Raw genomic sequence first — 14,146 nt, 5'->3', positions numbered from 1 at the left:
ACTAAAATACCCCCAAAACCCAAACCTCTGCTTGGAGAGTACTTTTGGCTTGCTAAATGCAAGAAAGATACTGACTGTGTCATTATTTCCTTTTATGGATGCATTGACATAATTCAAGTAAACTAATACAATCAAGTGTTTCAGATTAGTTCTAAAAATTTAGAAGAAGGTCTCCCATGCTCTTATGCCGAGTGTAGGGCAGTGCCCATCTCCATTCTGTAGCCCTTGGGCGACACACATTTGTGCAAGGTACTACAGCAGTGGGCTAGTCCGCTGGTAGTGCTGTGGGTTTGACCTTCCCACACTCTTTCTCATAGATTCCGAGTGCTAAGCAGAGAAAGAAATGTATGACCCGGCCAGGCCAGGGTTTGAACTCACAACCTCCCGGTTACAAAGTGAGCACTCCACCAATTGACCTGTTGCACCGGTGCCAAAACTAGAGAATTAGATTGTTAAAATTACGTTTTCAGCAGTAAGACTCCAGCAAATAGCAGGACAAAGCTACACATTATCAGTCCATCGTTTATTACCTCCATCGCCTAGCTATAGGTTACTTGTCTTGCGTCACAACCTGTCATGTAACAGCTGACTGACTCCAATACTGCCACGCCCCCTCTACTGATGATGTCATACATGACGTGGGCTTGATGAGGTCACCAGCTGTCAATCACTGTCCATTCAATAAAGCACGACCTATTACGACCTATGACCTCCTATAACCTCCACAACACACTCTGAATACAATCTATTCTCACACATCACTGATCAAAACTCAATATAATATACTTAGTCTAGTAATTGCAGTTCTACAACCATACATAGGAGTATAGCTATGCTGTAGTAAAGAGTTGGTCTGAATCTAGAGTTCTCTTCACTAAGGCCAAAATTGCAAACGGTAATTAAGTGACCAATTATCATTAGTGTGTCTGACGTGAGCACGGCTCACATGCGTTGTCTGTTTTCCGCTCCAATGGACCACAAAAGACTAGTTGAACAGGTTTTCGGCAAACCAGTTTAAAAGCCGGGGCTCCAATAGTAGCATAACTAGTGGGCATTTCATAGCTTGTGGTGGTAGTGACAAGACAACATTCAAGCAACATGATCGTAAGTGCTGGTAGTTTTCATAGTAGCATTTTTATTTTTGTGGTACATAGTTTTTGCCAAAAATCTGTTTTTTCTACCATGTGACGTACTTTGTATCAAGGAGGTTACATGCTCTACTTAATGTTCTCCCTAAAAACGATGAAATCGAAGTCGCTCCTCCTGGAGTCCTCACCCCAGGGCCGTGCCATGTTGGAACTAGATGTAAAAAACGTGTAGCATGCGACTTGCTATCTGTAAAAATCAGGGTAATGTGTCCCTTGACATGAATTTGAATCTGCACACCTGCTACAAACATTGTTGAATTTGAGACAAATATTGTGTTTGCTCCTAATATAAACCTCGAAAAGTGTCCCTTCTTTAAAACTCACCTTTTTTTTTACTGGACTAACAATCCAGTGTTTTATTCACCTGAATATTAACTTGAATCCTGGTCAGTCGGTACCCTTTCCCAGGGTAATAAGACTGTCAATGTAGTTAAGACAGTATTGGCAGTTCAGTATGAGAAGTCTTAGTTATAACGATCCAAGTGTTGTTTCCATTCTACAGCCAGTTTGGCCTTGAAGACATTGACTGAACTACTGTTCACAGTTTTATTTCAAGAAAGCCAGAAATACTCTGAAAATACTTCCTTAAAGTCCAAATCTCTGATTTCTTATTTTCTGTGTTTTCTTTTTTTTTCAGGAACTTTGTCAGCTACTGTTCACAGATTTATTTTAAAAAAAACTAAATACTCTGAAAATATTTCCTAAGAGTCTCAAGTCTTTTTAAAATATTTTCGTTTTTATCCAGGAACAGATGATGAAGGCCCTGATCCTTGTTAGCTACTGTTCACAGTTTTATTTCAAGAAAACCCCAAACACTCAGATAAATTTCCTAAAAGTCTGAAGTCTCAAATTTTAAAATGTTTTTGTTATCTCCAGGAGCAGACGATGAAGGCCCTGATCCTTGTCGGCGGGTACGGTACCCGGTTGCGACCTCTGACCCTGAGCCGCCCCAAACCGCTTGTGGAGTTCGGCAACAAGCCCATGGTCCTGCACCAGATTGAGGCTCTCGCCGAGGTCAGTTTTAAAGCTCCGCAGAGACCCATTTTTTGGTAGTCTCTACGAGTTGTTTACGTTTGAGCCACTCTACTTTTTATTATTGGTTCTCAAACCATACGACCTTCCATTTGTTCCAAAAATCAAATTTAAAATACGGCTAGAAGGAAAATTTGAGGCTGATTCACTCCCTAAAACAATATAAAACAATATATTCTACATAAAGAACAGACTTTCCCTTCATATTCTGTTTTCATGTTGAAAATCTATTTAAAAATAGATACTAGTAATTTATTTCTTGTGCGGTGTTCAATCATATTTCAAAGAAAGTATCTTCATGTTCAGTGCTAAAATTATCTTCTAAAAGAAACAACAGGTTAGTTATTGAAAGGGAAAAGGATATACTGTATAATGTTCTTAACCATAATGTGTTATTTTTCTTGCTGTCTTCAGGCTGGAGTGACCCACATAGTTCTGGCTGTGAGTTATCGAGCTGAGATGTTGGAGAAAGAGATGAAAGTCCAGGCTGACAGGGTAGGTACACTGGTGGACATTTCATAGCCTGGGTGCCAGACTGTTTCCAGGGCCTACACAAGCCAGATCCTTACGGCTAGCCTGGGTGTCAGACCAAGGACATTGCACATTGTAGACTGTCCTTGACCTTGGTCAGACAGTTTTCAGGGCCTACCCAGGCCAGGTCCTCAGTTCTACAACTATAGCCTAGCAGCCAGACTTCTTCCAGGGCTGACACAGCCAGATCCACAGCTCCCAAGGGCTATAGATGTAGAGCTAGCCTGGGTGCTAGACTACTTTCATGGCCTACACAGGCCAGATCCTTAGCTCTACATCTATAGCCTGGATGCTAGACTACTTGTAGGGCCTACACAAACACACACACACACACACACACACACAGGCCAGATCTTTGGCTCCAAGGACAACATGCCCCCAAGAAAATTTTTACCGTAGAAACTCTGGTTTAGGCCTTGGGAAAGCTCTTGGGTGCCTGTGGTAAAATTTCCCTAGGGGATGGTTGGCCCTGGAGCTGAGGAGATGGCCCTTGTAGTATCTGTAGGCCCTGGGAACAGCCACAATCAGGGTATATGTTAAACATTGTAGTAGAAGCTTCCAATATAACTCCTATAGTGTACTTCTCATATTGATGACATAATTACAGACAATTTTAGACAAATTTAATACTTATTGCAGACAAATAGAGACTAATTTCACTATTTACATAACAAGTTGTTTCAGAATTACATTCTTGTTAGAAGCCCTTTCACTGTGAATTTTGTAATTACTGAATCTTTTGATATATAATGATATATATAACACTTTTCCTTTCTAAGTGTGTGGACTTATGGCATATTTTTAAACATTTTTTTGTTTGTTTTCGAATTGTAGTTGGGTATCCAGATCAGCATGTCACATGAAGAAGAACCACTTGGCACAGGTAATGGAATTTTGTAAGAAGAAAAATTTAATTGCACGACAATTGTTCATGGTTCACTGTATGGCAATGACTCTTGAACATAGTACAAAAAAAAGAGAGAGAAAAGGGTATAGAATGAAAAGTAACATTTTAATTACTAAACATCAAAAGCTAATTCAGTATACAATCAATAAGGGCTAATTATGAAACATCTTTTTTTTGCCCTGTGGTGTTGGATTACATTTTGTAGCTAGTGAAAGGACAGGGGCTGGTCAACATACGTGTATCTGTATAACCAGTATAACCGCCCTTCAGCGTAACACACCAGCTTTGCAGGCACGCGGCTATATTACCAAATCACTTGTTACACCTAACCTTTGAACTTCTAACTCAAAACATTGCTTAAAGCTATCTAATGACAACGCCCCTACTGTACTAGATGACAGCGAGTTCTACTCTGCGATAGTTCTATGAAAGAATGAATTCTTGAACACTTCAATCCTTGGTTGATAACCCTAGTACTAGAAGGCATGACCATTTCTTGTTCTTTTCTTAGCTGGTATTAGGTACTTAGTAATGTTTTTTTTTTCTTCTCCCAGCGGGTCCGCTGGCTCTGGCGCGGGAGATCCTGGCAGGAGACGAGGAACCGTTCTTTGTCCTGAACAGCGACGTGATCTGTGACTTCCCGTTCGAGGAGATGCTCAAGTTCCACAAGAGTCACGGCAAGGAGGGGACCATAGTGGTGAGTTGGGAGCAAAACTCCCCTGTTTGTCAAATAGACTGGTCCAGAGTCTATAGTAATAGTCTAGATCACTTTGGGATGTACCAAAATCTGGGGGTGTAGAGTTTGGAATAATGGTCCTAAGGAATAATTTAAAAAATTCATTAGGTCACACCAATTCAATTTGTTGGTTCACGGATTCACCCCCTTCATTTTTTTCTGATTTGCAAAAAAAAGAAAACATTTTAGGCTCTGAATCAACTCCAAAATGCTCATATTTGGGAGTTGTTTCAATTTTTCCATCTTTCAATGCAGTGGTTTGATTAAAAGTTGGAAATTCATAGTTCGAATTGCGAAAAAAAAAAAAATAACAAAATATTCCCATTAACTTAGAGTTTAATCATTTTTTTCCTTTCAGGTAACAAAGGTAGAGGAGCCGTCCAAATATGGTGTGGTGGTTTACGACGGCCAATCGGGAAAGATCGACAGGTTTGTGGAGAAGCCGAAGGAATTTGTGTCCAACAAAATCAACGCCGGGATGTACATCTTCTCTCCCAAGATCCTCGACAGGATACAGGTCAGTCTGCAGTCCATTTTACCCATTTTATTTCAAATCAGTTTGTTTTTGCAGGGACTAAATTTCATAGAGGATGGGTCAAATTTTTTTGCTGTTTCAAGTTTGCAGTTGGAGCAATTCCATTCATGATTTACAGTACCAGTATATTTTTCGTAGGATTTGAATATTTTTGTATGATGTATGTGTGTGTGTGTGTGTGTGTGTGTGGAGAGAGCAGGAAGAAGCTTTAGATGGATTGCCTGATCTTCACTTTTTTTAAAGAAATGGCTAGACTGTAGAGTCCCCCTAGCAGCATTCTCTAGTACAGCAACAACATTCCAGCTTTGCTATCTTCCACCATATTCAATATACATGTCATCATCGGTCAGCTGCGGCGTAATATACATGTAGCTTGCTCTGAACAAAGCATTTTGGTTCACAGCTTAATTTTTCATGCTCTAGTTACGTACATAAGATGCTTCTCTCTATAATTACTGCCAACATCCCCTGGGGCGAATCTCAGCAGTTTCTAGGAAGGCACTCTGTGTGTGTGTGTGTGTAAGCCTAAGGTCTACTCTATTGTTCTCAAGAAATAATGATAAGTGCCTTACTGACGTGAAGAAAAATACCTCCCTAATTTAAATAAATTAAGATAATAAAGGGAATACAAAAATGGCTTAGAAAGCTCTGATGGCAGAAAGGGACAGAAATCTACGGTACTCGTGGTATTTTTGAGTCCACAAAGACACAGGAAAACGCATGCATGTTTAACAAAAAGACTTTGACTACTAAGTAGTAATTAAATCCTATACACAAGTCAGACTATCATTTTGTCGTTGATGATTTTGCATCCTCAATTTTGCAGCCACAGCTTTGTTGAAGTGTTGTACTTGTATACTTAACACAGTCTATGTTTTTCCCTTCCAGTTGAGACCAACTTCTATTGAGAAGGAAATCTTCCCAGTCATGGCTTCAGATGAAACACTGTATGCCTTCGACCTCAAAGGTAGGTATCTTTTAGTTGTTACTGAACATGATTTTTGGGGTGGCAAATTGCTCTTCCAAGTCTTGGAAAGAAGTAGTAAATGTATTAGGTTTGGACCACCTAGTACATTTTTATCAAATTGCAAAGACCAGATTTCTGGGTGGACTTCCAGGTATATTTCTGATCATGTGAAATGTACTTGTGATGATCATGTGCTTTATTTTTGCAGGTTTCTGGATGGATGTTGGGCAGCCCAAAGACTTCCTGACGGGCATGTGCATGTTCCTGACCTCCCAGAGACAGAAGTGTCCTGAGAAGCTGCACCAAGGAGACGGCATCATCGGAAATGTCCTGGTGGTCAGTCTTTCTCCTTTTTGTCAAGTTACTTTCATTGCTAATTTTGTGCACCAGACATACCAGGGCTCGAAATTAACAGATCCCAATGTCCACTGTCCACTAAAATATAGGTCAGGACAACTAAAAAGAGACTTTGGAACATTTTGGGGACAATAGAAAAATAATCAACATCAGACTGTCAGCCCCTTTTTCGTTTATCAGGTACACGTCTCTGCTTTTGGCCCCTACGCTGCAATAATAGTGTGCCATAGAGCTGGGAGTCAGAACATAAGCAAAATAAAGTTGGCTTCAAGTTGAACTTGTGCAATGCTTTCCGAAAAACAGGTTGGGACAGCTCATCCTCACTTTGGGACAACTGAAATTTATTTTCAGGACAGTGCTGGGACAACAGGAAAAAAGTTAATTTCGAGGCCTGCATACATGTGTGATGTTTTAAAAAGAAAACACATCTATCTGTACTTTATTAGGTCGGGATTTAATTTTGCAATAGAAAGGGAAGGTATTTCTGACAGTAGTAAGACACCAAAAGGCAGGCCATACTTTTTTGTGTACTTTGTCAACGGCTTTGATATTTGATGGTAAGATATATTCAGTACAGTCCAAAACTACATGTGCTTTTCAGTCTGTTAATTATACACCACTACTTTCCGTTGGTCAATCCGCAGGACCCAAGTGTGAAAATTGGTGACAACTGCTGAATCGGCCCTAATGTGACGATCAGCCCTGATGTGGCACGTATCAAATGCTGCACTATCTTGAACATGTTTTTAAAGATACATGTGAATTAACCTTTTTCTCTCTCTCCCTTTTCTCTCTCTCTCTCTCTCTCTCAATCAACAGGACCCAAGTGCAAAGATCGGTGACAACTGCCGTATCGGTCCCAACGTGACGATCGGCCCTGACGTTGTGATCGAGGACGGGGCGAGGATCAAACGTTGCACCATTCTGCGCGGCTCCGTCGTCAAGTCCCACTCATGGCTGGACTCAAGCATCATCGGCTGGAGGTCACAAGTCGGGCGATGGGTGAGATTATTTTTTATTGAATGAATGATAGATTGAAGGAACGAATGGATAAATGAATGAATGAATAAGTGAGTGAGTGAATGAATAAAAGTCCCACTCATGGCTGGACTCGAGTATCATCGGCTGGAGGTCACAAGTCGGACGATGGGTAAGATGTTTTTGATTGATTGAATGTATGATCAAATGAATGAATGATTGAATGAATGAATAAAAGTCCCACTCATGGCTGGACTCGAGTATCATCGGCTGGAGGTCACAAGTCGGGCGATGGGTGAGATATCTGTATTTTTGAATGAATGAAAGATTGAAGGAACGAATGGATAAATGAATGAATGAATAAGTGAGTGAGTGAATGAATGAAAGTCCCACTCATGGCTGGACTCCAGCATCATCGGCTGGAGGTCACAAGTCGGGCGATGGGTGAGAAATTTAGACTTTAAAATTTTATAATTTAGACCAGTTTCACAGTAATCAGAGTAATCAGTTGATCATCAAGCACTGTGGTTGATGCTTGATGATTGTAACAACTCTCCTTTAGCTGCCAGCTTTAGGTGACAGCTATTCTTCCAGCATAGCCTGCAAAGACTGTAATAAATACGACTGATAGATTCTAATTCTGCTAATTGGTCCCGTTTCTGAGGAGAGCCACACCTCGAGCATGTTAAAGAGCCCCCCACACTTATCACAAAGAGTAGAGGTCCTTCCCAGTGTGTGTGGATCAAACCTTACAGTCCTATGGCCGCACCTGTGGTCACTAAATGCTACATTGTAGGCCCTTGTGGTTTCTAAGCTCCTTGCAATTCAACCATCTCTTCTGTATCTGTATATGTATAGCTGGTATAGCCCTTGGCATAACACACAGCTACTTGCAAAGAGAGAATAGTCCATCCACCAAGTAAATAACAAATGTTCTGTGCCCGTCATGGCACTTTATTGTATTAGATTTTGTAATATAGCCATTAATGTGTGATGTACAAGTTTTCATCTCAATAAAGTTGTGTACAAAGTACAAAACAAATGTTAATCCCTTCGTGTTGTTTTCCCCCCAGGTGCGTATGGAGAACGTGTCAGTCCTGGGGGAAGACGTGATCATCGGAGACGAGCTCTACATCAACGGCGGCCGCATCCTGCCCCACAAGTCCATCTCTGCCTCCATTACAGACCCACAGATCGTCATGTAGGATCCAGAGAATCCTCCAGTTAGGTCACAAATCAGAGTTAGATCACAATTCCTGGATTTCAAGTCCATCTCTGCCTCCATTACAGACCCACAGATCGTCATGTAGGATCTCGGAATCCCAGAGTCAGATTACAGAATCCTCAAGTTAGATCACAGATCAGTGTTAGATCACAAATCCTGCCCCACAAGTCCATCTCTGCCTCCATTACAGACCCACAGATCGTCATGTAGGATCTCGGGATCCCAGAGTTAGATCACAGAATCCTCAAGTTAGATCACAGATCAGTGTTAGATCACAAATCCTGCCCCACAAGTCCATCTCTGCCTCCATTACAGACCCACAGATCGTCATGTAGGATCCAGAGAATCCCCAAATCAGATCACAGAATCCAGGAGTTAGATCACAGACTTACAGATTGTCAAGTAGGATCACTGAATCCCCAAATCAGATCACAGAATCCTCAAGTTACCGGTAGATCACAGATCCACAGATTGTCATGTAGGAGCTCAGAATCACCCACTCCTCAAGTTTGGGGTCACAAAATGATTTGGAATCCCCAAATTCTCAAGTCAGGTCTCCAAATGTAAAATGAGCTTTCATCAGCAATGAATGACCTCAGCTTAGTTGATCTTTTGCCATTTGAACCCTGACCTCAATTATAGGTGAGTTCAGGGTCAGGGGTCAGCCAACAGGGTGATCACTACCTGTGACCTTTGACTTTTGCTGTAACCAATAAGCTTAAATCGCACTAAATATCCAGACTTATAGCAGTGAAGCATTGAAATGTGTTAAACAAAAAGCACTACATCAACCTTATGCGCTTCAAAACAGCGACTTTCTCCTTCCAAAATCTTCCAAATAACTAGATATTAAAAGCTGAGCTGGAGCTCAGTAGCCTGGGTACCATCCCCAGTAGTATATTCGCAAACTCTATAACTGGGTCTGGACTTGCACACATATAAAACGATTGGTCATGACGTCACGTAATGAGCTAGCCCGAGCAGCGGGGCTTCATTTGATTGGCTGAGCCTCAGAGGCGACGGCCAATGGCGCGCCTGCATTATTCAAGTGATGTTTGTTGTTTTGTAAACACAGATCTTCGCGCGAGTGTTCCTTTTCTCGGTGCGTTCTTTTTTTTTACCGGTAGGACGCCCAAAACATCACGAACGAAATTATTCAATGCATCTTTTTGCTCCTTTTTGAGCGACGCTATTCCGTCTAAATCGTCCAAAACGGACGTGATTGCGAGGTCAACATCAACCTCCGTGAGCTGAGTGGCTTGTGCGTCAGCCATGTTGATGATTTATCGCGGAAAGACTGCTATATCATGTGCGCTTTAGCGTTCGGTTCGCCGTCGGACATGTTGATGATAAGGCGTTCGGACGTTCGAACGGACGCTAACGTCGCCGTTCGGACGTCCGAACGGCCCTTACCTAATATGTACATACCCCAAAAGGGCTTAGACGAGTAGGACCAATCAGCGCGCTCGTTCAAAATCTGAACGAATATTCAGACTCCAGACGCTACATATGTGTGCAAGTCCAGACCCAGTTATAGAGTTTGCGAATATACTACTGGGGATGGTACCCAGGCTAAGGCAACAGAGGGAAGAATCAAGAAAATGAGAGAAAAATTAACGTTGGGTAACTACAACCAATATTTTATATTTTCAGTGTCTTATTGATTTTCGCATTTCTCATTATCATTAAATAACGTTAATGTTGTAGAGCGCTGTGACAAAGCTCTAATTTGTTCTTCCTTCATGGTACAATTATGGAGATTGGTTACATACAACCCGACTAGTTTGGTTACGTACAAATTACTAGTATTCCAATGATGAAAAACTCAAATTTGCCTATGGGCCGCTTTTCATGGAGGTCATAAGGGAAGAGTTCAGGGTCAAACAAAATTTATCAGTGTCTTTCCAAATGAAATGTACGGAAAGAATCCCTTCAAACAGCGATAATATCGAACCTGGTTAGTCTGGTAACCGTTATCTACAGACCAGCTTACGCCGGGTGTTGTACCGGCCTTGGTCCTATTATTATATTCCTGTAGCTCCCATGATATTCTACATCTTTCCACCCAGACTTTCTGGGTACTAAAAGTATTGCCGTCCTGTAGACGAACTAGTTGAAACCAACCCTGAACTCCTAGCGAGATACGGGGTAGCCTACGATGGCCTAGCTGCCAGGCTAGCTCGTCCCCTCCCTGGTCATCCATCGCCTTCCCGTGACTGGGTCGGGCGGTGAGCGTCGTGCGTCTTCCCGGTACTAAAAGCGCGCGCCGTCCGCCGGAGATTAATGCCAACACTTCCCCGGTATAATTACATGCCAAATTAAATTTATCGGAGAGCCACAGAAATCGAGGGTGACTTCGAACCGGAGTTCGTTTCATGGTCACGCGCGTGTTTCTGGAAAAAAGCGCCGCGGGAACTGCGGCGTTCGGGGAAGGGATTGGGCTTATCTCATAGCCTTGAGCTGGAGAAAAGGACGGACAAGCTCCGTCTTTAAGGAATCGTGTATCTCTAAGACGCGGTTCTAAGACGGACAGGAAACGCAAGCCGGAAACATTCGTCTTTGAGGATTGAGTTGTATCCTTGCCACCTATGTTTCAAACCTTCCTCATCATTTCTTGTAAAGAAGAGGCAAATTGGGTTCTTTCTTCTCTGGCTAGTTTGATCTATTTTAGATCCTTTGAAAGTCTCGGAGGAAATAGCTTTCCGTTTCCCGCAGGTTTCTGGTCGTAACCGCATCTGCCTGAACCACGGAAGTCCGAACGCGCTCTGTAATTCTAGCAATCGTCATTATTAAACAGAATACGTGATGAGCACTCTATGATTTTCCTCCACGTTGGTTCAGACGGTGAAGTTTCATCTCTTTTCCCCTGCCTCCTCTTCAAATCGTTAGATAGTCGCGCCGTTTCCGTTATTTCTGTGCGCAGATTATCTTTCAAAGTCGAAATAATCGATATTCTGCCAGGGAAGCTACCGACCATTGCGCAATACTCATCCGGAAACAAAATTACCTCTCCTTTTCAGATCGATATCAATTCTCTCCCAACAATCGTCAAAATCCTTATCGGTGGAATTCCTGTTTTTTCCTATCTAGTCTTTGATTTGCAAAGACTGCCGACTGATTATATATTATCACCAGAATCTAGAATGGATCACTACACTACAATAACAAAAGAAAATGGGATATCCCTTTGTTTCGACCATTGATGGTTAAATAAAAATCTTTTGCGCTAAGTTACGTCCTCAGACTGAACATTTTGAAAAACGTTTTTGTCAGACTACGGTAAGTATGAGAAGCATGTATCCTATCCTAGGCTTCATTTCAGAGGAATTGGCCAAATAGACAGATAACATGCGGCAATCTGTACTCCTTGAGCGGACCAACTCTCCCGGCATGTTATGGTGTTATTTGATTGTTTGGCCAGTTTCTACTCTTTCCAGCCGCCTCTGAAGCCTGATAGAGGCTACAAAGAATGCTCTTCCCGCGTGTCAGTCTTGCAATGACCGTTCTCCTCGCTACAGTACGTTTGTTGAAAAGAGAGATGGGCGGCCAATATTGGGCGGGACTCGCTGACAAAAGACATAATCGCAGCCAAGCGCCCACACTTGCTCTTCCCGCCGTACCCTTCCTGATTAATTCTGCCCCTCCAAGTTCAATCGTTCCGGGGTGGTGTGCCGTTTTCCTTTTCATCTCCGCAGACAATTGTTGCTGCAGACACGAACGAGCTCCGCGGAGAATCTTTAATTAAACCCTGCGCGAGTGTCACAATAATTCATACATTTCGCGCGCGCCGGTTTCGCCCCTCTGTAACATTTCCGGTCAGAGTCATCAGACGATTCACGCCAGAGTTTTCTCATTTCTAAAACCCAATATTGGGGGGCATCGCAGACATTGAGCATTGGCTACTCAACGAAATTATGTTTATTTAAATCAACCCGCATTTGTGATTCTCATCACTGAATCACGATCTGAATAATGATTGCTTTTATCAAAGATATATAATATCTTTTGATGTTGAAAAAGGAACTTTTCTTAACGATGGAAAATACATTTCGATGTAGATTCATCTGCTTTGCAGGAAAATACGTCTTTTTCCATCCATCAAAGCCAGTTATGAAACTTTCTTGTTGTCCTGATAACCAATTGTCTGTAAAAAGTTGATTTTCATTGATTTTCTCCGTTTGGGCAAGACAGAAGGAACCTTTGAGTCGCTCCCCTCTGCATTGCGACTGAAGGGTAATGAAAATGATGGCTCCCAACCCTGACTAACTGCGCTCATCTTCAGCGTTCCGCCACGTCTCATGATGGGACCCTTTTTTTAGGAGAAGAAATATCGGACGACGTTATTACACCGGAAATGTCGCCGTGGCAACTGGGGGTACCTTGGGAACGAGAGGACGTCTCCGGATGTCATTTTTCTTTCGGGTAGTGTAATTGAACGAGGGCCCAGAGTGCTATCGTTACAAAGTCCCCCATCTATTCACATTCACGCCCTGCCGGATTGGAATTGATTCGCGCGCGGATTTTTGGCGACGTGTGTTTGAGGAGACTCCGATAGCGACTGTCAGGTTGGGTTGTCGTCTACTGGCGAGTCCTAGCCTCTGCCAGGCTTCAGAGGCGGCTGGAAATAGTAAAAATTGGCAAAATAGACAGTCAGATAACATGATGGGGGAGTTACCCCACTACGGGAGTACATCAGCAGCAAAGTCTACTCCTTTAGCGGACCAAGGAGTTTCTTTTTGAAGCTCCTTGAGCGTACCAACTCCCCTGGCATGTTTCCATCCGCCTCTGAAGCCTGGTAGAGGCTAGACTAGTCCAGGGAGAGGCACAAAAACAAAGTAATGCCGATATCTATCGCAAGATATCTACAAACAAATGTTGTAGTGGAAAATTTAAAAACTATTCTCATTCTGACTGCCTTTTTTTCAGCGACTTTGCTCAGCCAAGAGAGGCACAGAACTTAGTGAATTCGGGTTACTGGACTCACAGCATCTCTTCTTCCTAAAGTCAGAAAAATCAATGCTGGAGTAGCCTCTACCAGGCTTCAGAGGGGGTGGAAAGAATAGACATTGACCAAATAGAGAGATAACATGCCAAGCAAGTTGGAAAACTACTCCTTTAGCGGACCACCTCCCCCGAATGTTATCTCTCTATTTGGCCAATGTCCACTCTTTCCAACCGCTTCTGAGACCTGGTACAGGCTAGGTTGGTTACCGTACTTGCCCCCCAAAAGTCTGCTTTGAGATTACCAGAAAGCGTCGTCCCATCCGAGCATGTTCAGCAGAGCGAGCAGCTCACAGCTCTGACCCTGACCCTCGGAGAAAACTCTCCTGATTTATGAAGCTGAGAAATCTCGGCGAATTAGAACTTTCTCTCAGCTAATTGCCTTCGCCGACCTCTGTATTGCGGAGAGGAAAATTAATACTTCGCCCTGCGTGTCCCCCTGTGAGCATCCAGCGGTCCCGGGTTGGCGTTAGGTTATAACATTACCTGTATGGGCAGACAGGTTACCTTACCTGTGCAGGCATACAGGTGTGTGTAAGGAGACAGCAACCCTACCAAGCAGAGGTTTAGCCTTGGGATTATTTTTTGACGTATTTTTATCGTGCTTTTTTGTACTGGTACTAGTATATATTTTTCAGCCAAATAGATACTGCACTGCCAACATGATACTGCCTTGCCAATTTCATACTATCTTTAATACAGCCACCCAGGAAAAGAACAGCTTGGGGA

The 14,146-nt window shown here is 42.7% G+C and overlaps 1 protein-coding gene across 2 annotated transcripts in view; it reads left to right on the top strand.

Annotated features, from left to right (window-relative positions):
* The window catches only part of LOC109486494 (mannose-1-phosphate guanyltransferase beta-A-like), a 10,450-nt gene extending 1,164 nt beyond the window's left edge, over positions 1-9,286 (top strand). The window contains exons 1-10 of one of the 2 annotated variants that reach the window (XM_019790331.1): positions 1,004-1,104; positions 2,025-2,162; positions 2,595-2,675; positions 3,546-3,594; positions 4,173-4,315; positions 4,713-4,871; positions 5,778-5,856; positions 6,065-6,192; positions 7,033-7,215; positions 8,265-9,286. In XM_019790331.1, the coding sequence (XP_019645890.1) occupies positions 1,099-1,104; positions 2,025-2,162; positions 2,595-2,675; positions 3,546-3,594; positions 4,173-4,315; positions 4,713-4,871; positions 5,778-5,856; positions 6,065-6,192; positions 7,033-7,215; positions 8,265-8,396 (1,098 nt within the window). In that variant the 5' untranslated portion in view covers positions 1,004-1,098 and the 3' untranslated portion in view covers positions 8,397-9,286. Of the gene's footprint in view, positions 1-1,003; positions 1,105-2,024; positions 2,163-2,594; positions 2,676-3,545; positions 3,595-4,172; positions 4,316-4,712; positions 4,872-5,777; positions 5,857-6,064; positions 6,193-7,032; positions 7,216-8,264 lie in introns of those variants that run through there. The other variant, XM_019790332.1, reaches the window with a different exon arrangement.
* Positions 9,287-14,146: the final 4,860 nt, after the last annotated feature.

This window comes from Branchiostoma belcheri, unplaced genomic scaffold (assembly GCF_001625305.1).
Source record: "Branchiostoma belcheri isolate BF01 breed outbred unplaced genomic scaffold, Haploidv18h27 scaffold80, whole genome shotgun sequence".
Classification (NCBI taxonomy): domain Eukaryota; kingdom Metazoa; phylum Chordata; class Leptocardii; order Amphioxiformes; family Branchiostomatidae; genus Branchiostoma; species Branchiostoma belcheri.
This window is presented reverse-complemented; position numbering and strand designations above follow the sequence as displayed.